Source organism: Manis javanica, chromosome 10, assembly GCF_040802235.1.
Source record: "Manis javanica isolate MJ-LG chromosome 10, MJ_LKY, whole genome shotgun sequence".
NCBI lineage: Eukaryota > Metazoa > Chordata > Mammalia > Pholidota > Manidae > Manis > Manis javanica.
The window spans coordinates 31,935,107-31,960,556 of NC_133165.1; the positions used below are offsets into that span (position 1 = coordinate 31,935,107).

The 25,450-nt window shown below is 49.7% G+C and overlaps 1 protein-coding gene across 3 annotated transcripts in view; it reads right to left on the reverse strand.

Annotated features, from left to right (window-relative positions):
- The window catches only part of GRID2IP (Grid2 interacting protein), a 70,663-nt gene that overhangs the window by 28,692 nt on the left and 16,521 nt on the right, over window positions 1–25,450 (reverse strand). For 2 of the 3 annotated variants that reach the window (XM_037003708.2, XM_073215093.1), the window contains exon 1: window positions 2,106–2,269. In XM_037003708.2, the coding sequence (XP_036859603.1) occupies window positions 2,106–2,140 (35 nt within the window). In that variant the 5' untranslated portion in view covers window positions 2,141–2,269. Of the gene's footprint in view, window positions 1–2,105; window positions 2,270–7,636; window positions 7,792–20,553; window positions 20,987–22,491; window positions 22,628–25,450 lie in introns of those variants that run through there. The other variant, XM_037003709.2, reaches the window with a different exon arrangement.

A 25,450-nucleotide genomic window follows, 5' to 3' on the forward strand; every position in this document is an offset into this window, starting at 1 on the left:
TACAGCTGCTTGCTCAGAACCGGGCATCCATACCTCAGGCCTTTGCCCAGGCTGTTGCCCCTGCCAGGTACACTCCCTCCATTCCTCTTAAACTGGGCTTGACCTTCAACACTCAACACTAGCCTTCTCTGCTTAATCCTACATGTTTTTGTGAAGTCTCTGTTATCTGTGCCAGGCAAGTACCAGGGTCCAAAGCTGAAGGCACTGTGGTTCCTACTCTCAAATGAGCCACCTGGAAGTGGTGAAAGGCAGGAGGCAGAGGCTTGCATCGTTCCCTGTGCAGGGTCCACACACTGGGATGATTCCTCAGTGCCCATTGGGTGTCTTCTGTGAGGCTGGAAGGTTGCTGGGGGCTGCGTCTGCAGCTCAGCTGTGAGCCACAGTGAACAGCCAGAGCTGGGCACATAGGAGCGACTCAGTGACTCAATAAATGGGGTGTCCACCAGCAACCCAACCATACCTTTGAACCCTGGCAGCAGTTAGCATCCTGGTGGACTCCTCTGTCCATGGCAGAGGATTCTAAGGCTCAGAGAGGATCTGTAACTCTCCAGGGTTGCACAGCTGGCCCTGGGCACAGCTAGGAAGGAAGCCCAGCCTCTGGGCCCCAGCACTGTGTCGGGGCTCTGCCACTGGCCTCTGAAGTTCTGGCTGCTAGTGAGGGTTCCCTGCCTGCATCCCAAGGCTCCCTTCCCTGTTCTCTGTGCCAGGAGCCATGGTCAAGGGCATGGTGGGAGGTGGGAGGGAGAGGGAAGCAGTGGCCTTGCAGCCGGCCGAAATACAACCACTCTGAGGATGCCCGGTGGCCCCACTCAGTTCCACTGACCTCTGTGGATAGGGTTGATAAGGCCAGGTGGGCAGAATAAGCTGCCTGGTAAGAGGGTGGGGATCCTCAGGGAAGAGGGTGGGTATATCAGGGTCTGTCTCCCCAGTGACCTCTGCTCCAGGTCTGGGTGTTCCAGGCAACCAGGAGGCCAGAATGAACAGCCTGCTCAACTCTACCAGGAGTGTCCTGGTTTGATGCTTATCCTTGCCCACCTGCAGTGACTCCCCAAAATATAGAGCCTCAGCCTCATTCCACAGATGGTCATTCAAGGTCTTCAGAGCCTGACATCTCCATCTGCCTGGCCTTCACATTCCCCACACCCTCCCAGACCCACAGCATGCCTCATGCCCAGGCAAAGGAAGGATTACAATCCGGGAACTGTCCACCTCACACTTTGGGCCCCAGAAGCCTCAGCCCGACCCACCACCTTCAACCCCTGGGTCCAACCTGGGCAGGGGCCAGGTGACCATCCCAGCCACCCTCCAGCAGCAGTTAGAAAAGACTTGGCATTCCCAACCCCATGGGAACCAGTGTGAGTCACCAGCTGCACAGGTGGGAGAAGATTGGGTGGTCGTTTCCCTGCTTGGTGTCCTTGGGACTGAGCTGGAGGCCGAGGATGCCTGGTAAGCCAGATGTCCTTCCTGGCTCCTGCAGGCCCTCCATTAGGCTCAGTCTGTCCCAGGCAGGCACACCAGCTCTGGGTCTGCTCTGAATCAACTAACCCAGCAAATCCAGGAGCAGTGGAGCCTTATAGACCCTGTGGCGTATCACTGCCCCTGACTGCCAGGTTCCTGCTATGCCAACAGGCTTCTCTAAGGCCTGCTACGCTTCTGAGGCCAAGCAGAGTCAGTTGTTTGTCTGACTAGGGATCAGTTCTAAATCCATCTCCAGATTCCTATCAGAGGCTATTCAAAGGTCCTCTCTCTCCACCAATTTCCCTGCCTCGGCGCTCTGTCCAGTTAGTTCCCTTGACCACCACCACCACCCCAGTCGTAGGAAGAAAAGAGGGCTTTTTAATTCGATCACTTGGTCCCCGACCCCCATCGCGACCCTATGATGGCGCGCGAGTTCCCGGTGCTCCACGCGAGGAACTCGCCCCCTTGTACCTTTCCGGTTTATGTCCAGCCTCCCCAGCCCCCGGGCCCCAGGCAGAGTGGGTGTCCGCCCAGGGCGGTGAAGCCCTCAGTGCTCCAGCCCCACCCCTTCTCAGGCCGGCTGGAGGCCATCCGCGGCGCCCAGGGCGCACGGTTCTCAGGGAACCGGAGTGCGGCGGGGAAACTACCGAAAGTGCCGAGAGAAACCCTGGTCCTTCCCCATCTGGAGCCGGCGACGGCGGCGCGGCAGGTGCCGATGGGCAGGTGGTGGCCGAGCCCGCGAGCGGAGATAGGGCGCGGTGACTCCACGAACCTCTGCGGGGCGAGCGCGCGTGGCCCCTCCCGAGCTGGCAGGGCCAGCGGCCCCGCGCCCGCCCCCTTTCGGTGGCCCCGCCCCAACCCGCCCCGCGGGGGACCCTTCCGCCAGCTGCGGGGGTGCTGGGGGCGGTTCAAGGCAGTCACGCTGCCTCCTCCAGGCCCACTCCGTTAGTCTCTCCCCAGGGGCCTTGCCCCTGACCCCGCGGTCCCCAACAACAGTGGCGAGTCCCCAAAACCCGCTGCAAGCAAGGACGGGACTCAGGAGGAAGCCCCCACTGTCTTCGGTAGAGCATGGGAAGGCTTTACAGAGGGAGTAGCCTTTGCGGTGGTTCTCAAGGGCTCCGTAGGAGTGGGCTTCCCAGAGGAAGCCCTCCTTACTTACCCAGGGGGGAGCTCCAATCCATCAGAGGCTAGAGAGGGGGGCCTTGAGTGACACCCTTAGCGGCCGAGCATGCACTCTGAAAAGCAGTGAGAAGCCGGGGCAGAGTCTGAGGGTTAAGGGGAGGTGAACCGACCCCAGAGGTTTCCCTACACCAGGTGCAGGGGGCATGTTGGGAGGGGAACAGGGATGGGTGTCGGGTGGGACAAGTGGCCAGATTCAGAAACGCAAAGGAAGGAGAGCCTATGAGACCTGGTGAGTAAGAGAGGGAGAAAAGAGGGGCAGCCAGGCAGGGGCAACTCCCAAGTGAGCTGGAGGGAGTGGGGCATCCCTGAGATGGGTGTGTCCTAATGTTAAAGGAGAGGGGCACACAGCCAAGGGGAGCAGAGGGAGGTGACAGGAAAGGGGGCCCGGACTCTCCTCCTGCTGCTGGGCCTGCCACTCCCTCTCTTACTCACCAGGAAGTCAGAGAGCAGGAGCAGACCCACCGAGCCCATTGCATGGTCCTCCCTCACTGACCCCAGGGGACTGCAGGTCAGAAAGTGCAGGTAACTGCTGGGGAGCCAGCACAGGGCATCCCACCAGCACAAGGCTGTCTCCTCACTAGGAGGCTGGAAGCCCAGAGGCAGGAAACCCCAGGCCTCACCCCTGCCTCAGTCACTGGGAAGAACACCTTATATATTCCTGCCTGCAGGTCCTGCAGCACGTCACAGGGAGACCCCCTGCAGACCTGACAGCCAGTCTGGTACTCTGCTCAGATATGCTGCCTGACACTCCTCAGCCCCATTACCCTGACCCTGGTGAGGCCACTGCCCTGCTGTGATGGACCAAGGCTGCATTTCTTCCCCAGCAGCAGGAAGCCAGTGCTCATGCCTCCGTCCTCCACAGGCCATGTCCCCAGCCTGCCAGGGAGAGAAATGTCTGAAAACCCTCATAGTGAGCACAGATCCCTAACATCGACAGGGCCACAGCCAGCCTGTCATGATAGAGCCATCTCTGGCGGTTTTGTCCCAGCAGCTGTGACCCAGCACCCAGAGCCAGGGCTGCCCAGAGGCTCTGAAGACATCCGTCCATCTTGCTGTGGGCAGAGGAGATGTGAGCATGGAACAAATAAATGCTCAAGCTTGAATCCAGACACAGCCAGTGCACACACTGCACTGGGGCTGGTCTCTCAACCACCCCATCCCCTAGTACAGTGAAGGCACTGGAAGGGGCCAGCAGCTGGTGCATCTGGCCAGGAGGCTCGAGGCAGGGGTCAGGCAATAGCCAGCCTTTCCTAAAGTGCCTGCCCCAGAGAGAGGGTGCCACTAAAGGCAGATCTCTCTAGGGCAGTGGTTTTCAACCAGGTGTGATTTTGACCCCAGGAAGTTGCTGCGTGGGGATCACCACTGCATCCCTGGAACCCAGCAGCATGTGGGCCATCAGCTTCTCCAGGTGGGGGTAGGGAGATGGATCGGGAGGTGGGGGGATGGGAGTGGCTGAAGCAATGCTGCCAGGGTACCCCTCTGCCTGCAGAGCCCAGCTGGGTGCCACCCCCTCCTCCAGCAGCCTCTCCAATTTTCCTGTCTCACATTCCTGTAGACATTTGGCACTGTCTGCAGACAGTTCTGGTTGTCATAAAAAGACAACCGGAAGGGGGGTGTGCATCTGGGAACTAGTGGGTGGAGGCCAAGGATGCTGCTATGCACCCTGCAATGTACAGGACAGTTATCTGTCCCCCAGTTTCAGTTGTGCCTCAGTGTCTTCTCTAGGGAGAAGGAGACCTCCCTGAGGGCACCCACACTAACTGAGCACATACTACGTGCCTGGCACATGCACTGACCCAGTTTCATACAATTCTCCCTGTCATATCATTTTATGCTGTCTCTGACACTTGTCATTAGGACAGAAGAGGACAAAGGGGATACAGATGTTCCCTCACACCCAAGCCCCTGATTCTTGACTTAGCTGCTTGCACTTAGCAGAGTTCATTTATGTGATTTCCCACCAGGAACCCTGCTGGGAACACGTAAGGATTACCAGCCCCTGTACATTTTACGTAGAAATGCAGAGGCCGGTTAACCTGCTCAAGTTCACATAGCCAGTGAGCATTCTTGGGGTTCAAGCTAGGTGTGCTGGGATTCCAAATTCCAGCTTCCTCCACCACCTCACTTGCCTCCTCTCTCTCCAGGTGCCTGCTCATCCCTGCCTTCTGCCTGCTTTTTTCTCTCCTTCCTTATTTTCTGAAACACTAGCAGACCCCAAGGCTGACTGTGCTTTCCTGTTCCCTCCTAACCACGTCACACTTTCTAAACTGCCTGTTCTGTCCTAATTAGAAAGTCATTCTGTCACCTCATCAAACTGGAATCCCTTTGGGGACAGACCCAAATTAGACTTTTTGTACTGCCATCCTAAAGAAAGATGAGACCCTTGGCCACTCACCCCGATCTCACTTTCATGGCAGTGCTGTCCAAGAGAACTTTCTGTGATGATGGACATACGTGCTGTCCCGCACAGTAGCCACTAGCCATAAAAGGCTATTCAGCATTTAAATGTGCCTACTGAGACTGGGAAGCTGAATTTCAAATTTTACTTAATATTCATGACTTTAATTTTAAATAGCTACATATGGCTAGTGGCCACCAGTTACCATGGGTTCAGCTTCATGGCCTCACTGCTCCTCCTTTCTCCTCAAGCCTTCTGTTTTGGCCACAGAGACCACCTCTGACAGGTCACACATCAGCATGCTCCGGCCTCTGCCAAGTTCACATACACACATGTGCACACACACATATACATACTCCACGTACACATGCACATCTTCACCTACCCTTTGCTCCTCAACCTCTCATTTATACCTTGCCTCTCCTCCATGGGTTGGGGGAGGGGGCAAGGCCACAGCTGTAGCTCTTCATGACACCTGACCTCAGGCAGGGCAGCTCTCAGCCAGGCACTGTTAGGAACCCAGTGTTCACTACTGAGTGGCACTACCCTCACCTGGGCAGGGTCTGCCTCTGTGGCTAGGTGCCTGGCCCTGACGAACTCCCCTTGGGGATTGTCTTCCTACCCCTACAAAACAAACCTCAGACACCACTGTCTGAGCCCCAGCAGTGGCCCTTGCTTCCTCCTCTGAGGAGTCTGCCCTGATTGTCTCCTGTTGAGTTAGCCCCAGGCTGCTGCTCAGCTGGCACTCAGCCCTCCAAATCACTGATGTGCCTGTGACTCCTCCACAGCCCCTCTGAGCTCTCCCAGGAAGTTGCTGCGTGGGGATCACCACTGCATCCCTGGAACCCAGCAGCATGTGGGCCATCAGTTTCTCCAGGTGGGGGTAGGGAGATGGATCGGGAGGTGGGGGGATGGGAGTGGCTGAAGCAATGCTGCCAGGGTACCCCTCTGCCTGCCGAGCCCAGCTGGGTGCCACCCCCTCCTCCAGCAGCCTCTCCAATTTTCCTGTCTCACTTGACACGCGCTGACAACACAGGCTGCTGTTTCATCCTCCCTAGCATTGCCCTGGGGCTGCTGCAGGAACAGGGCATCCCCAGGTGTCCAGGGTTCCCACTTCCCAGACTCTAAATCAAGCATGCCCAAGGGGGAGCCTCCTCCACCCAGGTTCTTCCTGGTCCCCTGCCGGTGGCTTGGGGACGAACTGCAGACAGGAAAGCAGGCGTGAGGGCTGTCCTGGGAGGCAGACAGGCTGGCCCGGCAGAGGCAGCAGGGACGGAAGCCAGGGCAGCACCGAAGGGAAATGCGGGGGGGACAGGGGGCCTCCAGCTGAGTCCAGCTGCTGGCAGCCTTAAGACACGCGTGCCAACTTCCCAGGGGACAATCCGGCCACCCGTGCCCCTGCCAAGCCCTGGTAGATAGGGACAGGGTTGGGGGCTGCCCATCCATCACTTCCCCAGAGAGTCCTTAGCGCCAGCGCATCATTTGCACTGCATATTCTGCTCTAGAAATAACTTTTTTTCTCTTCGATTTTCCCAGCAAGGGGCAGGCCCCTAACTTACCCCAGGCAGCTCATGGTGGCCTCTTTTGATGGCCTCCTGTGCTCCGCTGCAGAGCTGAGATGCTGCGCCCAGACTTGGGGGGTGGTGCGGCCCCATCCCTGACATTGGCCAGGCCCAGAGGGAGGGGCAGGCGGCGGGGTGAATGGCAGCGAGGGGAGGGGGGGCTGAGCCCAGGAAGGGGGAGGGAGGTGGGGAAGCAGTCACAGGACTGGAGTCAGGGTGGGGAGATCAAGCCTCTCAGGACCCCGGCAGGGAATTAATTCATCACTCAGGCCAACAGCTGTGCAGTGCAGGGCAGTGAAGCCCTGGCAGTCAAGTGGGATGGTGGGCCTGGGGAGAGTCCCAGGATCCACAAGAAACTTTTTTTTTTTCTGAAGAATAAACTTAGAGGGTCCAAAGCTGAGCAGAACAACAGAAATTGTACAATTGACCTGTTTCATGTTCCTGAGAGAGCCATTTGTTTGCTGTGTGACTTTGGGCCGCCTCTTAACCTCTCTGAGCCTTATTCTGCCTCTGTGAAATGGGATAATAATAAAGCACTGGGGACAGTCAGCCAGAGAGGGCTCCTCTAGGGCTCTGGTGTGAACCTCAGCACACAGCTGGCATCATGAAAGGGCAGAGGGCACACACTGTAGGATGGGGTGTGGGGCTCAAGACAGCATAGCCCTAGGCTTCCTTGCCATCCCCCTGTGCTGTAGCTCCATCTCAGTAAGGCCCCAGGTGTCTTGATCTCCTGTTGGTGATTTCTGTGCTCTGGGTTTGGGGGTAGAACAGGGCAGGCTGTGACTTCAGACCAGGAGCTGGGTCCCAGCCTAGCAGTTGACAGCTTTTTCCTTCTCACACAAAATGATGCCCTGCCCTCCAGCACAGCCAACAGGGTTGCCATTGAGAGTCACTGCCCCCTGCCCCCTTGTTCTGAGGCTGAAGGGGTGTTGGGGTCCAGTTCAGGAGTAGGCTGAGCAGCAGCAGCAGCTGGTGGGAGAGTGGATGCCCCTGAGCGAGACTCCCCTGCCTGGCCATCCTGTCCCAGTTGAGGTACCTGAGGTTGTCCAGGAGTGGCCCATGGGCCTCATGAGGCAGCACCAGGGTGAGCGCCCACACCAGGTCATCCACCCGCGGCTCAGCCGCGAACTGCTTCAGTGCAGCGCATACCTGCTCCTTGGCAGTCGGCTGGTTCCCCAAGATCTCATCCACCTGCGAGGAAGGGTCTGGTGAGGGTCCCAGGACAGAACACAGGATTACTCACCTCTCTCCCTCCCTCAGTCTACCTCCATGGGACAGGAGGCATGGGCAGCACCCTGAGCTCTGTCGTGAGCTCTTTACTCAAACATTATTTCCAGCCTCACAGCAGCCATGTGACGTGGCATGGCTAGTACCTTCATTTTACATCTAAGGAAACCGAGGCCAGTAGAGGAGAAGAGACTTGCCAAGGTCACTGGGTCAAGACTCAAACCCAGAGACAGCCTTCCTACTGAATATTGTAAGGTTCGAAGGAACCCACACAAGAGCTTAGACATGTGGCAGGTACTCAATAATTGCTAGTTATTATTATCATTATACTATACTTCCCTCCACTACATGGCTTGAGGGAGATCCCACAGAGAACATTCTGGCCCCACAAAAAGCCTCGGAGTGAGTGTCTAGCCCTGAATTTTGACTCACTTAGTGCTCCCTCTGGATTTTTGTCTCCTTTGTCGTTGTGTAAAACCAGCTGATACTCATCAGGGCACATCTACTCAGAGTCATCTGTGGGCCGATAGAAACTGGCACACATTTCTGGAGGGCAGCAGCTCAATAAGTGTGTCTAGAGCCTAGAAGTGTACCCATCCTTTTACCCAGTGAGCTCAAAGCTAGGAATGTATCCTGGACACATCCTGACAAACCAGGCAAGTTTATATTACTGAGACCTTGGGAGCAATATAAATCTCTGACAATACAGGCTTATTAATTGTAGCACATCCATTTGGCGGGTATTTGTAGTTTCTTGGCTAGTCAACCAAGAAGGGAAGAAACTCCAAACTAGGTGGGAGGCAAGACTCTGGCAGTTGTAGCCTTGGGCAACTGGAAGCTCTTGCCCAGCACTTTGGCTCTGGAAGGAATGATGCAGAGATATGGGCACAGCAGACTTGCTCAGGACTGTGGCAGAGCCCCGTGTGATCCCCGAAAGGCCTTTTCCTGAGCGTGTTTAGGACAGCTGTGCTCCCCGCTGCCAATCCTTTCTTGGTTCTAAGCTCGGATCTCCAGCGCTGATTTTGTGAACTGTTCCTCCCACAAACTCCTTTTCTGCCTATGTTAGCGGAGTCAGCTTCTGTTGTTTTGCAATCAGGTTCATGCTATAAGCTGAAATACTGCATATCCTTGATTCTAGGGTGAGCATTTTTCCATATTTTAACATCTCTGAAATCAGGATGTGTCTTGTGGCTAGGTGTCATTGCTGTGCCTGTGTGCCTTTGGTCATAGGTCCTCGTATTGCTACTTCCACTGAGTTAGGTGCATTACTGGTACCAAATCTGTCCTCTTTCAATAATTGCCAAATGAGGTGACAAGAAGATGATAGGGAAACTTGTGCCATGGGGAACTGGCAGGGATTTTACTTTCTTAGAACTAAAAAAAAGGTGCATCTTTCAGTTGATGGTGTTTTCGATTTGACTCAAGATAGTACAGAGAGAATGATGATGTAGGTCTTTATTTAAACCATGATATGGGGAGTAGGGCTAAGGAGTGTGGGGTTTCTTTTCTGGGGTGATTAAAATGTTCTAAAATTGATTGTGGTGATGGTTGCTCAACTCTGTGTATAGACGAAAAACCATTGAATTGTACACTTTAAGTGGATAAATTGTATGGTATGTAAACGATATTTCAGTAAGACTTACAGAATACATGGGAAGATGTGATAAACAGGCAAGTGGAAAAAGCAGGCTATCAAATGGAACATACAGCATTACATATTTATTACATATAATTACATAGATGTCTGTGCATATGAATATGCACCATATTTTATAGTGATTGGATTTTAAAAAATAAGTCAATGGCCTTGTTTTTCCAACAGGGAGCTCATATGACTTACACAAGAAAGGGAGTGTACTTTATAATTGTTCTTTTACCCCCTTTATTTATTTATTTATTTATTTATGTTTATTTGCTTATTTATTTATTTATATTAAGATATGATTGATATACACTCTTATGAAGGTTTCACATGAACAATGTGGTTACTACATGTACCCATATTATCAAGTCCCCACCCATACCCCAAAGTAGTCACTGTCCGTCAGTGTAGTAAGATGCCACAGATCCACTACGTGCCTTCTCTGTGCTACACTGTTCTCCTCATGATCCCCCACACCATGTGTACTAAACATAATACCCCTCAATCGCCTTCTCCCTCCCTCCCCACCTGCCATCCCACACCCATTGTCTTTGGTAACCACTAGTTCATACGTGGAGTCTCCGAGTCTGCTGCCATTTTGTTCCTTCAGTTTTGCCTCATTGTTATACTCCACAGATGAGGGAAATCATTTGGCATTTGTCTTTCTCCGCCTGGCTTATATCACTGAGCATAATGTCCTCCAGCTCCATCTATGTTGTTGCAAATGGTAGAATTTGTTTCTTTCTTATGGCTGAATAGTATTCCATTGTGTATATGTACTACATCTTTATCCATTCATCTACTGATGGACACTTAGGTTACTTCCATATCTTGGCTATTGTAAAAAGTGCTGCGATAAACATAGGGGTGCATATATCTTTTTGAATTTGAGAAGTTGTATTCTTTGGGTAAATTCCAAGGAGTGGGATTCCTGGGTCAAATGGTATTTTAAGTTTTAGTTTTTTGAGGAACCTCCATATTGCTTTCCACCATGGTTGAACTAGCTTACATTCACACCAGCAGTGTAGGAGGGTTCCCCTTTCTCTGCATCCTCGCCAGCATTTGTTGTTCTTAGTCTTTTTGATGCTGGCCATCCTTACTGGTGTGAGGTGATATCTCATTGTGGTTTTAATTTGCATTTCCCTGATGATTAGTGATGTGGAGCATCTTTTCATGTGTCTATTGGCCATCTGAATTTCTTCTTTGGGAAACTGTCTCTTCATATCCTCTGCCCATTTGTTAATTGGGTTATTTGCTTTTGTTTCCCTTTCTCAAGGAGATGCGTTCAGGAAGAAGCTGCTCATGCTTATATTCAGGAGATGTTCGCCTATGTTGTCTTCTAAGACTTTTATGGTTTCATGACTTACATTCAAGTCTTTAATCCATTTTGAGTTTACTTTTGTGTATGGAGTTAGACAAGAATCCAGTTTCATTCTCTTGCATGTAGCTGTCCAGTTTTGCCAACACCAGCTGTTGAAGAGGCTGTCATTTCCCCATTGTATATCCATTGCTCCATTATTGTATATTAATTGACCATATATGGTTCAGTTTATATCAGGACTCTCTTATCTGTTCCACTGGTCTATGGATCTGTTCTTGTGCCAGTACCAAATTGTCTTGATTACTGTGACTTTGTAGTAGAGCTTGAAGTTGGGGAGCATAATTCCCCCTGCTTTATTATTCCTTTTCAGGACTGCTTTGGCTATTCCAGGTCTTTTGTGGTTCCATATGAATTTTAGAATGATTTTCTCTAGTTTGTTGAAGAATGCTCTTGGTATTTTGATAGGAATTGCATTGAACCTATAGATTGCTTTAGGCAGGATGGCCATTTTGACAATATTAATTCTTCCTATCCATGAGCATGGGATGTGTTTCCATTTATTGGTATCTTCTTTCATTTCTCTCATGAGTGTCTTGTAGTTTTCAGAGTATAGGTCTTTCACATCCTTGGTCAGGTTTATTCCTAGGTATTTTATTCTTTTTGATGCAGTTGTGAGTGGAATTGTTTTCCTGATTTCTCTGTTAGTACATTGTTAGTGTATAGGAATGCCATAGATTTCTGTGTATTAGTTTTGTATTCTGCAACTTTGCTGAATTCAGATATTAGATCTAGTAGTTTTGAAGTGGATTCTTTAGGGTCTTTTATGTACAATATAATGTCATCTGCAAACAGGGACAGTTTAATTTCTTCCTTGCCAATCTGGATGCCTTTTATCTCTTTGTGTTGTATGATCGCCATGGGTAGGACCTCCAGTACTATGTTGTATAGAAGTGGGGAAAGTGGGCATCCTTGTCTTGTTCCCAAGCTTAAAGGAAAAGCTTTCAGCTTCTCTCTGTTAAGCACAATGTTGGCTGTGGGTTTGTCATATATGGCCTTTATTATGTTGAGGTACTTGCCCTTTATACCCATTTTGTTGAGAGTTTTTATTATGAATGTGGATGTTGAATTTTGTCAAATGCTTTTTCAGCATCTATGGAGATGATCATGTGGTTTTTATCCTTCTTTTTGTTGATGTTGTGGATGATGTTGATGGATTTTCAAATGTTGGACCATCCTTGCATCCCTGTAATAAATCCTACTTGATCATGATGGATGATCTTTTTTATGTATTTTTGAATTCAGTTTGCTAATATTTTGTTGACTATTTTTGTATCTATGTTCATCAGGGATATTGGACTGTAATTTTCTTTGTTTGTGGTGTCTTTGCCTGGTTTTGGTATTAGAGTGATGCTGGCCTCATAGAATGGGTTCGGAAGTATTCCCTCTTCTTGTACTCTTTGAAAAACTTTAAGGAGAATGGGTTCGGAAGTATTCCCTCTTCTTGTACTCTTTGAAAAACTTTAAGGAGAATGGGTATTAGGTCTTCACTAAATGTTTGATATAAAATTCAGCGGTGAAGCTATCTGGTCCAGGGGTTTTGTTCTTAGGTAGTTTTTTTATTTCCAGTTCGATTTCATTGCTGGTAATTGGTCTGTTCAGATTTTTTGTTTCTTCCTTGGCCAGCCTTGGAAGATTGTATTTGTCTAGAAAATTGTCCATTTCTTCTAGGTTATTCAGTTTGTTAGCATATAATTTTTCATAGTATTCTCTAATACTTCTTTGCATTTCTGTGGTGTCTGTAGTGATTTTTCCTTTCTCATTTCTGATTCTGTTTATGTGGGTAGACTCTCTTTTTTCTTGATAAGTCTGGCTTGGGGTTTATCTACTTTGTTTATTTTCTTGAAGAACCAGCTCTTGCTTTCATTGATTCTTTCTGTTGTTTTATTCTTCTCAATTTTATTTATTTCTGCTCTAATCTTTATTATGTCCCTCCTTCTACTGACTTTGGGCCTCATTTGTTCTTCTTTTACTAGTTTCATTAATTGTGAGTTTATACTGCTTATATGGGATTGTTCTTCTTTCCTGAGGTAGGCTTTTCTCTTAGCATGGCCTTGGCTGTGTCCCACAGATTTTTGTAATGTTGAATTATTGTTGTCATTTGTCTCCATATATTGTTTGATCTCTGTTTTTATTTGGTCAGTGATCCATTGGTTATTTAGGAGCATGTTGTGCAGCCTCCATGATTTTTTCATTTTGTTTGCGTAATTTATTTCTAGTTTCATACCTTTGTGGTCTGAGAAACTGGTTGGTACAATTTCAATCTTTTTGAATTTACTGAGGCTCTTTTTGTGACCTAGTGTATGATCTATTCTTGAAAATGTTCTATGTGCACTTGAGAAGAATGTGTATTCTGCTGCTTTTGGGTGTAGAGTTCTGTAGATGTCTGCTAGGTCCATCCGTTCTAATGTGTTGTTCAGTGCCTCTGTGTCCTTACCTATTTTCTGTCTGGTTGATCTGTCCTTCAGAGTGAGTGGAGTGTTGAAGTCTCCTAGGATGAATGCATTGCATCTATTTCCCCTTTTAATTTAGTTAGTATTTGTTTCACATATGTAGGTGCTCCTGTGTTGGGAGCATAGATATTTATAATGGTTATATCTTCTTGTTGGATTGACCCCTTTATCATTATGTAATGTCCTTCTTTCTCTCTTGTGACTTTCTTTGTTTTGAAGTCTATTTTGTCTGATACAAGTACTGCAACTCCTGCTTTTTTCTCTCTATTAGTTGCATGAAATATCTTTTTCCATCCCTTCACTTTTAGTCTGTGTATGTCTTTGGGTTTAATGTAAATCTCTTGTAGGCAGAATATAGATGGGTCTTGTTTTTTACCCATTCAGTGACTCGATGTCTTTTGATTGCTGCATTCAGTCCATTTACATTTAGGGTGATTATTGATAGGTATGTACTTATTGCCATCGCAGACTTTAGATTCATGGTTACCAAAGGTTCAAGGTTAACTTCCTTACTATCTAAGAGTCTAACTTAACTCACTTAATATGCTATTACAAACACAGTCTAAAGGTTCTTTTCTTTTCCTCCTCCTTATTCTTCCTCCTCCATTCTTTATATATTAGGTATCATATTCTGTACTGTTTGTCTATCCCTTGATTGACTTTGGGGATAGTTAAATTAATTTTGCATTTGCTTAGTTATTTGCTGTTCTACTTTCTTTACTGTGGTTTTATTACCTCTGGTGACAGCTATTAAGCCTTAGGAACACTTCCATCTATAGCAGTTCCTCCGAAATAGACTGTAGAGATGGTTTGTGGAAGGTAAATTCTCTCATCTTTTGCTTATCTGTAAATTGTTTAATCCCTCCTTCAAATTTAAATGATAATCTTGTTGGATAATGTAATCTCGGTTCCAGGCCCTTCTGCTTCATTGCATTAAATACATCATGCCATTCCCTCTGGCCTGTAAGGTTTCTGCTGAGAAGTCTGATGTTAGCCTGATGGGCTTTCCTTTGTATGTGATCTTATTACTCTCTCTGGCTGCTTTTAAGTGTGTCTTTATCCTTGATCTTTGCCATTTTAATTAGTGTATGTCTTGGTGTTGTCTTCCTTGGGTCCCTTGTGTTGGGAGATCTGTGGAGTTCCATGGCCTGAGAGACTGTCTCCTTCCAGAGATTGGGGAAGTTTTCAGCAACTACCTCCTCAGGGACACTTTCTATCCCTTTCTCTCTCTCTCTTCTTCTGCTATCCCTATAATGTAAATATTGTTCCGTTTGGATTGGTCACACAGCTCTCTCAATATTCTTTCATTCTTAGAGATCCTTTTTTCTCTCAGTGCCTCAGCTTCTTTGTATTCCTCTTTTCTGGTTTCTGTTTCATTTATCGTCTCCTCCACCGTATCCAACCTGCTTTTAATACCCTCCATTGTGTTCTTCAATGATTGGATCTCTGACTGAGTGGATTGAATTCACTCTGAGTTCTTGACTATCTTTCTGTACCTCCATTAGCATGTTAATGATTTTTATTTTGAACTCCCTCTCAGGAAGAGTCATGAGGTCCATGTCATCTTTCTCAGGAGTTCTATTAATTTTACTGTGGACCAGGTTTCTTTGGCATTTTATATTTGTATATGGTGCCCTCTAGTGTCCAGAAGCTCTACTCTCTGAAGCTGCTCAGCCCCTGATGCAATGTCGGGTGTTGCAGGGGAGTCATGTTGGTGCCTGGGGGGATGAAAGAGCTGTTTCCTGCTTCCAGGCTGCTGTGCCTGCCTCCACTGCCTGAACCAGTGGGCCGAGCACACAGGTATAAGCTTTTGTCCCAGAGCAGCCGGATATGGATCCCTGCTTTCCACATGTGGCCGGAATCCCACTCTCCCCAGGAACTCTGCCTGTCCCAGCTTTCCAACCCCATAATCACGAGTGTATGATGAAAGCACCATGAAATGTAGGTTTGTGCTCCCAGAGCAGATCTCCGGAGCTAGGTATTCAGCAGTCCCAGGCCTCCACTCCCTCCCTGTACAGTTTCTCTTCCTCCTGCCGGTGAGCTGGGGTGGGGGAAGTGCTTGTGTCCTGCCAGGCCACAGCTTTGGTACATTACCCTGTTCAGTGAGGTCTGCTCTTTTCTCCAGGTGTATGCAGTCTGGCACAGTCCTCTTTCCTGTTGCTCTCTCAGGATTAGTTGTATTAAGTATAGTTTCATATTATATGTAGTTTTAGGAGGAAGCCTTTGTCTCACCTCTCACTCTGCCATCTTTAATCTCTCCCCTTTATTTCTTGCTGTGGTAAAAATGTACACAACATAACCATTCTAATGTGTACAATTCCGTGGCATTAAGTACATTCACAGTGTTGTGTAACCCGTGCCTCTATCTAGTTCCAGGTCAGCATCACCCCAAATGGAAGCCTACACCATGAAGCAGTCACTCCCCAGCCCCTGGCAAGCACTCATCTCCTTTCTGTCTGTGGATTTGCCTATTCAGGATATTTCTTATGAATGGGTTCACATCATCTGCAGGCTTTGTGTCTGCCATTGTTACTCCTTCATGCAGCAGTAACCAGCGTCTGTCCACACTCCCTGAGAGCCCTCCCTTGCGGGCCAAGGGTCCGGGAATCTCTGGGCCCTGACATCCTGAGCTGACCTTAAGGCAGATGTGGCTCCTGGGCACGTCTGCCATGTATCCATCCCTGGGGGGCGGGGAGAGGGGCGTGTGGGTGCAGCCTCAGCCTGAACCAGGGCTGCTCACCTTCCAAACTTCACCACAGACACCATACCTTTCCCTGCCACCTTCTACACTAAGAGGATGAAGAGCCCTGTTCCTGGTCAAGGCCAACCTATCAAGCCACAGACACCCCACTGTCCCCTGGCCCCATCCTCCCTCCCTGCCACCTGCTTATCACTCAGGTCCCAGCTCAAAAGTCACCAATTCAGGGAACCTTCCTGACCACCCTACCCGAGGGGCCCCAGCACCCACTCATCTCACTGTTTACTTTGTCACTTTGTTGATCATTACCTGACATGGGTGTTCATTCGTTGTCCACTTCCTCACTGTCTTTGTTCCCACAGGAATGTCTGCTGCACCAGAGCGGCTCCCTGCCTGTCCTGTCCCCTTGCACATCACAGGTGGATCACAAATAACAACGAAATGCATGGGTTTCAGTGTCTCTGCTGCCTCAGTCCCTTCAGCTTCTATAAATGTTCAAGTCTCTTGCAGCCTATAAATACATACGTAAATAGAGCCCTCCTTACCCCACAACCCAATCATTCTCTTAGCTTTTCTGGACCAGAGATGCCTACACTGGCTGTGTCCACACAACTGCTCTCACTACCCACCTCCTGCTTGCAGCAGTCCATGACAGTGCTCTGGCCAAGGACCCCAGATCACCATCACTCCTCGATCTTGAACTTCAGCCCAGACCCTACCCCTGAGCTTCAGAACGGTACACCCAACAGCTTCCCAGATGGTTGCACAAGGGGATAAGGAAGGCATCACAGAGGCGGGACACCAGAGAAGTTGGGGGCTTCGAGGGCATCCGTCAGTGCACTTGCTGTGCACGCCCAAGTTCTAGCGCACGCACACCACGGCCTGTGTCACTGCCTGTCTCCTTCACCAGAGAAGATGGCCCAAGACCCAGCCCTGAGGTCTTAGTCCTGTCTAGCTTCAAGCACAGAGCCTGGCACAAGGTAGGCACTCAGGGAATATTTATGTAACCAAACCAAATTGCCACAAGTGACTGGTGGCTCTCTGGTTGCATGACCTGCAGTTCCCCCACCAACCTCTGCCCCCTAGTGGTGAGTGGGGGGCCCCCTCATGCACCCACCCAGGCACCCACCTGGCACTCCCTCATGCACCCACCATGTGGAGTAAGGTTAGTGGTTTTCAAAGTGGAAATCAAAGTCAGCTCCAGCCTTGATTCAAAGGAGAACATGGCTAGCTGGAAAGATGTTTTATGTAAGAAAGGAAAAAATAGCTCCTTCGTCCTGGGGCCTGTGCCACAGTGTGGTTTTGGTGTCAGCTATTACCCAGATGCTCTCAACCTACATCTAAGCATGAGGCACCATCACGGGACACTAATGGATTTTCTATTAAATATCAGATTCTTCAAGGAGGGAAAACTAGGGCAGGGAGAGTGCTGGTGCTAATTGTTGAAAGCCAGTGGAGTGCTCCCTAGAGGCCCTTGATTTTCCTGAGGCAGTCTTTTTTGGGTTCATTCTCAGTTTTTGGATGTGCTTAGTAAGATCTAACCAGAATCCATTGCTCCCCACTCCCCCTTGGCAGAAGACCCAGCTCAGCTGGCCTGGGCAGCTGGTCAGGTACCTCCCTCAGCTGGTTGCCCCTCTAGCCCTGCTGCATGTCCAGATCTGCATGTCCACCCTGGCCAGATCTGCATGTCCACCCTGCCCTTTGGGGGGCTATGACCATGCTCCCCTCTGACTCTCCAGGGATTGGATGGAATCTGGGACACACCTTTGGTTCTAATAACAGGTTATCTAGAATAATTAGGAGACATTACTAGTTGCTGCTAATCTGAATATTGTATCCTCCATCCCCACCCCACCCCACCCCCAAATTCATATGTTGAAAACCTAATGTTAAGTGTGATGGTATTAGGAGGTGCTTAGGTCATGAGGGTGGGGCTCTCAATAATGAGATTGGTGCCCTTATGAGAGATCTCAAAGAGCTCCCTAGCCCCATCTTTCATTTGAGGATACAGTGAAAAGTCTGCAACCCCGAAGAGGGCCCTCATCCACCATGTTGGCACCTGGTCTTGGGCTTGTAGCCTCCAGTGCTGTAATGAGTAAATTCCTGTTGTTTATAAGCCACCCAGTCTGTGTCATTTTGCTACAGCAGCTGGAATGGATGGAGGCACTAGTGCTCACCAATATTTGTAGGTCTCCCCTCCTTCCTGGACACACAGAAGATTATATTTCCCAGCATCATTTGGGAGCAGCATGACTACTTCTGGCTAATGAGCACTGGCTAAAGGTGCCATAGTTTGCTTCCTCCCTGAAGTCCTTAAGAACTGACGCAATTTTCCATGCTCTCTTCCTCTTCAACTGGGAATCCCAAAGCTTCACACTGAGAGGTGGGTGTCTGAAATGCTGAGACCTCATGCAGAGGTCAGCCACCTGGAGAGCTGCCTGGATGCTTAGAGGACTTTGTATGGATGAAAACTAAATTGTGATGTGTGCAAAGGCTCTGACATGTTTGGTGTCATTTGTTATAACAGAAGAGCCCATTCTGAGACAGAAAGAAAGTCATATATTTTGAGGAGCTGGAAACTGGTGACCTAGGGAGGTCAGAGCTGAGTCCTATGTGTATGTGTGAGGGACTGCATGGACCTGGCTACAGAGGCTGGCCTGCTCAGGGGCACAGAGCTGAAAGGCTCAAGCTGGGGTCCTGTCTAGACTAGGGGTCATGCCTGAGAGGGGTTAGTTTTGAAGAAGTGAGGACTGGCTCAAGCCTGGGGACAGGAGGCCAGGTGGATAGGGATTTGATACTTGAGCAGTGGCCTGGGAGCCATGTCTGCAATAGCCAAACTCAGCAGGGCTTCCTGGACCCTAGACCCCAAATCCCATGGCCAAGCCCGGCCAAGAGTAGAATTGAGCAGTGCCCCTTCCATGGAGGATAAGGAAGTGTGTCTCTGAACTCAAGTGTCTCAGTTAGCAAGAAGATACTGAGTTTCCAGGACACTGGGTATGGTATCTACATGGGGCTTGAGCCCCAGGCACGGAGAAGAGAGTGTCTGGGTTCCAGACTATTTCCCAGCTCACTTGCTGTCTTGCCAGATGAGGGCCTTTGGACCACATCCAAAGCCTGGCAGGATGCACAGAAGAGGATGGATGGCCTGAGGTAGTTGCTGCCCTGAGACCTTGCTGGTGGTCCGAGGTAAATAAGGCCACGCTGAGCACCCTTTCCCTCCATGAGTGTGTTATATCCCAGGTTTATTGGGTTTGCCTGGATTTATCCAGTAAAGGGCCAGGTTTCAGCAAATCAGGGATTTCTTGGGATTCTAACCTGAGGCCAACTCCATCCTCAGACTTTTTTTCCCCTCCCTGGGTCTCTACCTCTCCTGGTGGCCACCCAGTGCTTCAGTCAGGTGACTCAGCCTTGGGCTCCTCTTGTGGCCAGAGGCCTCAGCCATTCCAGCTCCCTACTCTCAGTCCTCACAGAAGTCCAATTTTCCACCTGCCACCCCTTAGAACCTGTTTGTGCCCAAGTCTGATGGGAAATGCCTTTGGAAGTTGGGGGACACAAACCAGGACCTCCTGTGGCCGACCAGGCAGCCGGACTACTGTGCAAGGCAGGACCCAGATCCCGGTTTTGTGGGGGCTTGTAAAAAGTGTGGCTCTTCATAAAAAAGAGCACTATGGGCTATGGTCTGAATGTTTGCACCCCCCAAAAATTCATAATTGAAATCCTAACTCCCAGAGATTATGGCTTCAGGAGATGGCGCCTTTGAGAGGTGCTTAGGTCACAAGGGTGGAGCCCTCATGAGAGGGACTAGTGTCCTTATAAAAGAGACCCCACAGAGGTCTCTGGCCCCTTCCATTACGTGAAGACACAGTGGGAAGGCACCATCTATGGAGCAGAAAGTGGCTCGCCCCAGATACTGAATCTGCTGGCACTGCAATCTTGGACTTTCAGCCTCCAGAACTGTCAGAAGTAAGTTCTGCTGTTTATAAGCCACCCAGTCTCTGGTATTTTGTTAGAGCAGCCCAAATAGGATAAGACACTATGTTAGTAATACAGGCAATATAAAGAATGAGCCACTGCTACAAACAGATGAAAGCCACAGATGCAATGTTCTACACAAAATGCCTGGCACCATAGAGTACATGCTGTATAATTCTACACAGAGGCAAAAATCATCTATGATGATGGAAATAAGAATAGCGGCTGTATCCTGATGGGGCAGATGACCAGGAAATAGGTACATGGGAACCTTCTGGGGTGAATGAATCATTCTATATTCTACACTCTATCATTATCTATATTCCGATGGTCTCCATTTTGATCAGGGTGGTGGTTACAAGGGTGCATGCATGTGTAAAATTTACTGAGCTGTACACTTAATGCACTTCACTACACACCTGCATGCCTCAATTAAAAAAAGTAACTCCCACAAATCAAGTATAAGCAAAATTGTATTTCTGGTATATCTGTTCCTAGAAGATTCCTCAGGGCTCCTGTAGTCCACCAAGCTCTAGGCCCATTCCTGGACCCAGGAAGGCCTGCCCCGCCCCCGGCGACCTACCTTGCGGCTGAACTCCAGGGCCTTATGCCTGCGCTCTCGGTGCACCGCAGTAGGGTGATTGCGGCCGGCCAGGCGCAGTAGCTCGCGGCCCACTGAGAGGCCCCGGCTGGAGCGTAGGGGTCGCAGGGCTGCAGTCTGGGGCGCGGGGCCGAATCCTGCGCCGGGGCTGCCCTCGGGGCCGGGCAACACACCAAGGCTGGGCGGCACGCGCGGGCAGCGCCGGGCAAGGCGCACGAGGCGCTCGCGGCCCAAGCCGCCCACGGCCAGCCCCTCCACCTCCAGGATCTGGTCCCCGGGCCGCAGTCCACCTGCGTGCGCGCTGCTCCCTTCGGTCACCTCCAGGACGAAGCAGGGGCCGGAGCCGCCCAGCCGGAAGCCGAAGTCCTCTGGCCAGCCTTGGTTGGTGGCCGGCATGAAAGTGGTGGCGGTGAGGCTGGAGAGGGAAAGATCGCCGGGGATTCCTTGGGGCTGTTGGCGGCCCCGCCTGCCACCCAAAGGCCCAGGAGATGTGCCAGTCTGGGCCCCTTTGTCTTTTTACCTCCATGTGGAGGATCAGTTCTTATGATAGTGTCTGAATTCCTGAATCCAGCTGTGCCTGAAAACCACCAACTTCCATGTGACAGAACTTCCCAGTGACATGAGCTCACAAATCCTACTGACTTTTTGCGGTATTTGCCCTTTGGGCTTTAAGACTTTCCTTGACCTTCTTGGGGTAGTGTAGTAAGGCCAATTTGGGGGTATCTGGGCCCCTGTCTCTAGTACAGGCTCAGCAGGAGGGCTGCCTCTGTCCTCCAGTAAAGGCCAGTTGTGTGGGTTGGTGAGGTTGGCTAGAGACACAAACCTAGGAAGACAAGAGTGACTACATGTGTTTGTTTCCCTATATCTATTTAGAGCAAGGATTCCTTACAGGTGTCCATGGATGGCCTCTGAAATTGTAGGCAATATGTGGTGTGAAGGCTTAGTTTTCTGGAGAAGAGTCCGTGATTCTGAATACTTGCTGACCTTGGCTCGGAAGAACCTCTGAGAGCTGCATTTCAAGGCCCTGGTCGCTTCTGCCCTCAGACCTCCACAGATGCTTTGCAGTCTTCCCCTCCCCCAACTGGCTCCCTCTCCTGGGATGCATGGGGAACACTTTTTAGATGCTAGAGACTTGGGGGTGGGGAGATCTCAGGGACTCACAGCATCATGGACTAGGAGAAATGTCCTTGAGTGAGACCTTGTTGTCACCTGGCCACCAGAGGACATGGCGCGAGAACTTTCCCACTGGGTGGGGTGGGGGCTGTCACACCCTGAGGCTAGTAGGCTCATCCCCTGAACACTCCCCAGGGGCCCTCATCCTCCTCTGCCAGGCAGTGGTGCTGCCATGGTGACTCAAAGACACTCTGTCATTTGGTGGCAGCCCTGGACTCCAGGGTGCCCTGGACCCAGGCAGGCTAGGGGCATCATCATGTCTTGGAGGGGTCTTGGAGGTACACTTCTTGTACCGTGGGAGGAGCAGTCTGCTCCTCTGCAGTTAAAGGGAGGCTGGCTGGAAACTGAGCTTGGGATCAGGGCACATGCTCCCCCTCCACTGCACACCAATTCTGATCAGCACACCAGTGACAAGGCTGCCTGTCAGGCGGGAGGGAGCAGGCAACTCTGAAAACCCCTACACCCAACCTGTGGAGCCCACAGAGCCAAAGAGGCTGCAGCAGGACACCCCTGGGCTTCTGAACCATGTCAAGCCCTCCAGGCGTCCCTGGACTACAGACTGATCCAAGTTCCCTCCCACCCACCCTCCCAGAGTTCCTGGTCTGGGCCACTCTCTCATTCCTCACCTTCACCTGGAAACAGGAATCCGTGCTCCTGGCAGGGCTGACTGGGTTATCTCAGGGCCCAATAGGGGGGAGGCTGCCCATCCCAGAATATTGGGGCATCCTCCCTCCCAGGCTGGCTCACCTTCCTCACCGGTGACTGCAATGGCTGTGGAGACAGAGAGTTGCACAACGCCTGGGAACACCCGTTGTTGCCGGCCTTCTGCTGTTCAGGGCCTTGGCATATGTTACTGATGCGCCCGAGGTGACAGCTGGAGTTTCTAAGGCAAAGTGATCCGCTGAGTAACCTGAGAAGGCCCCTGTTACCTGGTAGACCAGCAGGATGGCTGGACGGCTTGGCCAGGACCCAGAGTGGGGCAGCCCCTGCTGTGTGTGGCACTGGGGGCCGAGCACTGGTGCCCAGGCAGGAGTGAAGACTTAATTAGAGCTGGACCTTAGGCTGGGTCCACCCATGAGGTCACAGAGGTTGGCAGGTGGGTCAAGAGGATTTTGGGGTGGGAGTGTCAGTCAGTCCAGAGATGGCAGAGTGGACTGATGAGGCTCAAGAGGGTATGGAGATCCAGTGCCCACAGAGAACACCACCACCAGAGCTCCACAGGCCAGATTATTGGCAAAAGGGGAAACCCAGGCCAGGAAAAAAAGTTTGGATGAAACTATGCTGACCTAGGCAAGTTTGGAAACAAGTTTGGGGTCTGTAAAACTAAAGGCAAAAGGAACCACACATGGCACTGTACTCTAGTTGGTAATGTTGTTTCCTGGGGGTGCAGGTTAACCATCCTGAAATCACACTGTGTACACATACTGGAATTGAACCATTAAGTAAATGGATCATGGGAGCCAGGTTTCTCTCTATGGGGTGGGAAGTTACAGATAAGCAAATGGGGAAAGATACAATGATCCATGTGGTAACTGGAGTGGAGCTGGGGACATCAGTATGAACTCATGTTTAGCTTACTATAGCTGCAGAAGGGTGCATGTTTATAGATATGGGTATATACAGAGGTTAGTGTATGCACAGAGGTTTGCTTGCTCTGTCAGCCGAGTAGGCCTAGTAGCAAGGACTCTACAGCGATGAGCACATGCAGGGCCAGATCTTAGTTTCTAATATAAGAAGAGAGCCTGGAGCATCTTCTAGTGCCAGAGAGTATGGAAGGGACACACACATACACACACACACACACACACACACACACACACACACACGAGCAACAAAACAAAGAGCAGAGTGTTGGATGATAACCGAAAGCAAACAAGAAATATTTATGAGTCCACACTGATATAGATAAATGATTAAATAAACAGGGAAAAGAGACAAATCTCCTGGGCAGAGGAATTGCAAAGAATTTATATAGCTACCCCTCCTGAAGGAGGTGAGTGCAACTCCCACCCTCAGGTGTGGGCTGCATAGGGAGGAGTGGGGGAAAGAAGAACTTGACAGTGGAGAAACTTGATGAACAGGACCACAGTCAGGTGACCACGGTTACAGCAATGGGGGAAAATCAGGTTGATAGCATGGTTTTTTATTTGCTATGAGAATAGCACTTGGCATGTGTGGACTTTGCCCTCCAAACCCATAACAAGTCTGACTATGAGCAAAACACCAGGCATACCCAAATCCAGGGACATTCTGAAAATACCTGGCTCTTCAAAACTGTCAAGGCCATCAAAAACAATGAAAGTCTGGAAAACTCACAAATGAGGGGGACCTAAGGAGACCTGATGGCTAGAAGTGATGTGGGGTCCAGTGAAAGGACATTGGGAAAAACTAAGAAAATCTGAATTAGCTAATAATAATTGGTCAGTATTAGTTCCTTAGTTGTGACGAATGATGCACGGTAATGTAAGATGTCAGCAACAGGGGCCACAGTCTGTGGGGGGCAAAAGGGGACTGTATGCTATCTTTGCAACTTCTCTGGAAATCGGTAACTATTCTAAAATTGCAAGTTTATTTTTAAATCCACTTCTCAGGATGTGGGGGATGGGGATCAGAGAGATTGGAACATACTCTTAATAGATCATCTTGATTGAGCTGGATGTCTTCCAGAGTTTGCATTACCCAAAGTTGCCCCAAGTTGCTATGTGTGTGTGCATGCATGTGTGTATGTGTGTGTGTGTGTGTGTGTGTGTGTGTGTGTGTGTGTGTGAGAGAGAGAGAGAGAGAGAGAGAGAGAGAGAGAGAGGAGAGAGAGAAAGAGATGTGTCTATGTGTTCTCTACTGTCATTATATTATAAACTCTGCTAGGAAGCTTACAGTATATCCTCATTAAAATAAAAAATACCCATGAGTGAACAAGAGGGTCCCCAGAGCGCAGCAGGACAGTGACTGATGTGACAAAATACATCTTTGAGCAGAGCTACAAATGCTTAGCAGGCTGCATGATTGTTGTGCCTCGTGGCAATTAGGCATAAATGGTGGCAGTCACATGGCTGACTTACTTGGCATGCTCTTTTGTCTTCTTGATTAACAAACTGATGTTCCTCTAGATGATAAAAAATAGTTATCTGACACTGATGGGAAAGTAAAATGGTACAACCATTATGGAATACCGTTCGACAATTTCTCAAAAGCTTAAATAAACATACACCTATCATATGACCCACCCATCCCATTCCTAAGTATTCATTTATGTAAGAGAAATGAAAGCATATGGCCATGTAAAGACTTGGACATGAATGTTAATAGCAGCACTATTCTCATGAGGCTGTAACTGGAAATGATCCAGCTATCTATTGGCAATGGATAAACAGACTCTGGTACACTTACACAATGTAATGCTACTCAGTGCTGAACTGAGAAAAGAAATGAACTACTGACACAACACGGATGAACCTCAAAAGCACTTTGATGCATGAAAGAAGCTAGTAACAAAAGGCTCTGTGATTCCACTTATAGTAAATGCTGTAACATGCAAACCGATCTATCATGTCAGAGAGCAGATCAGTGATTTCCAGGGGGAAGGTAGGGGCAAGGATGAATTGCAAAAGGGGTGAGAGAAAACTTCTGGTGATGATGGAAATGTTCTGTATTTTGATTGTGGTGGTACTTTTGCAGGGACATCCTTGTCAAAACTCATTGAATCATA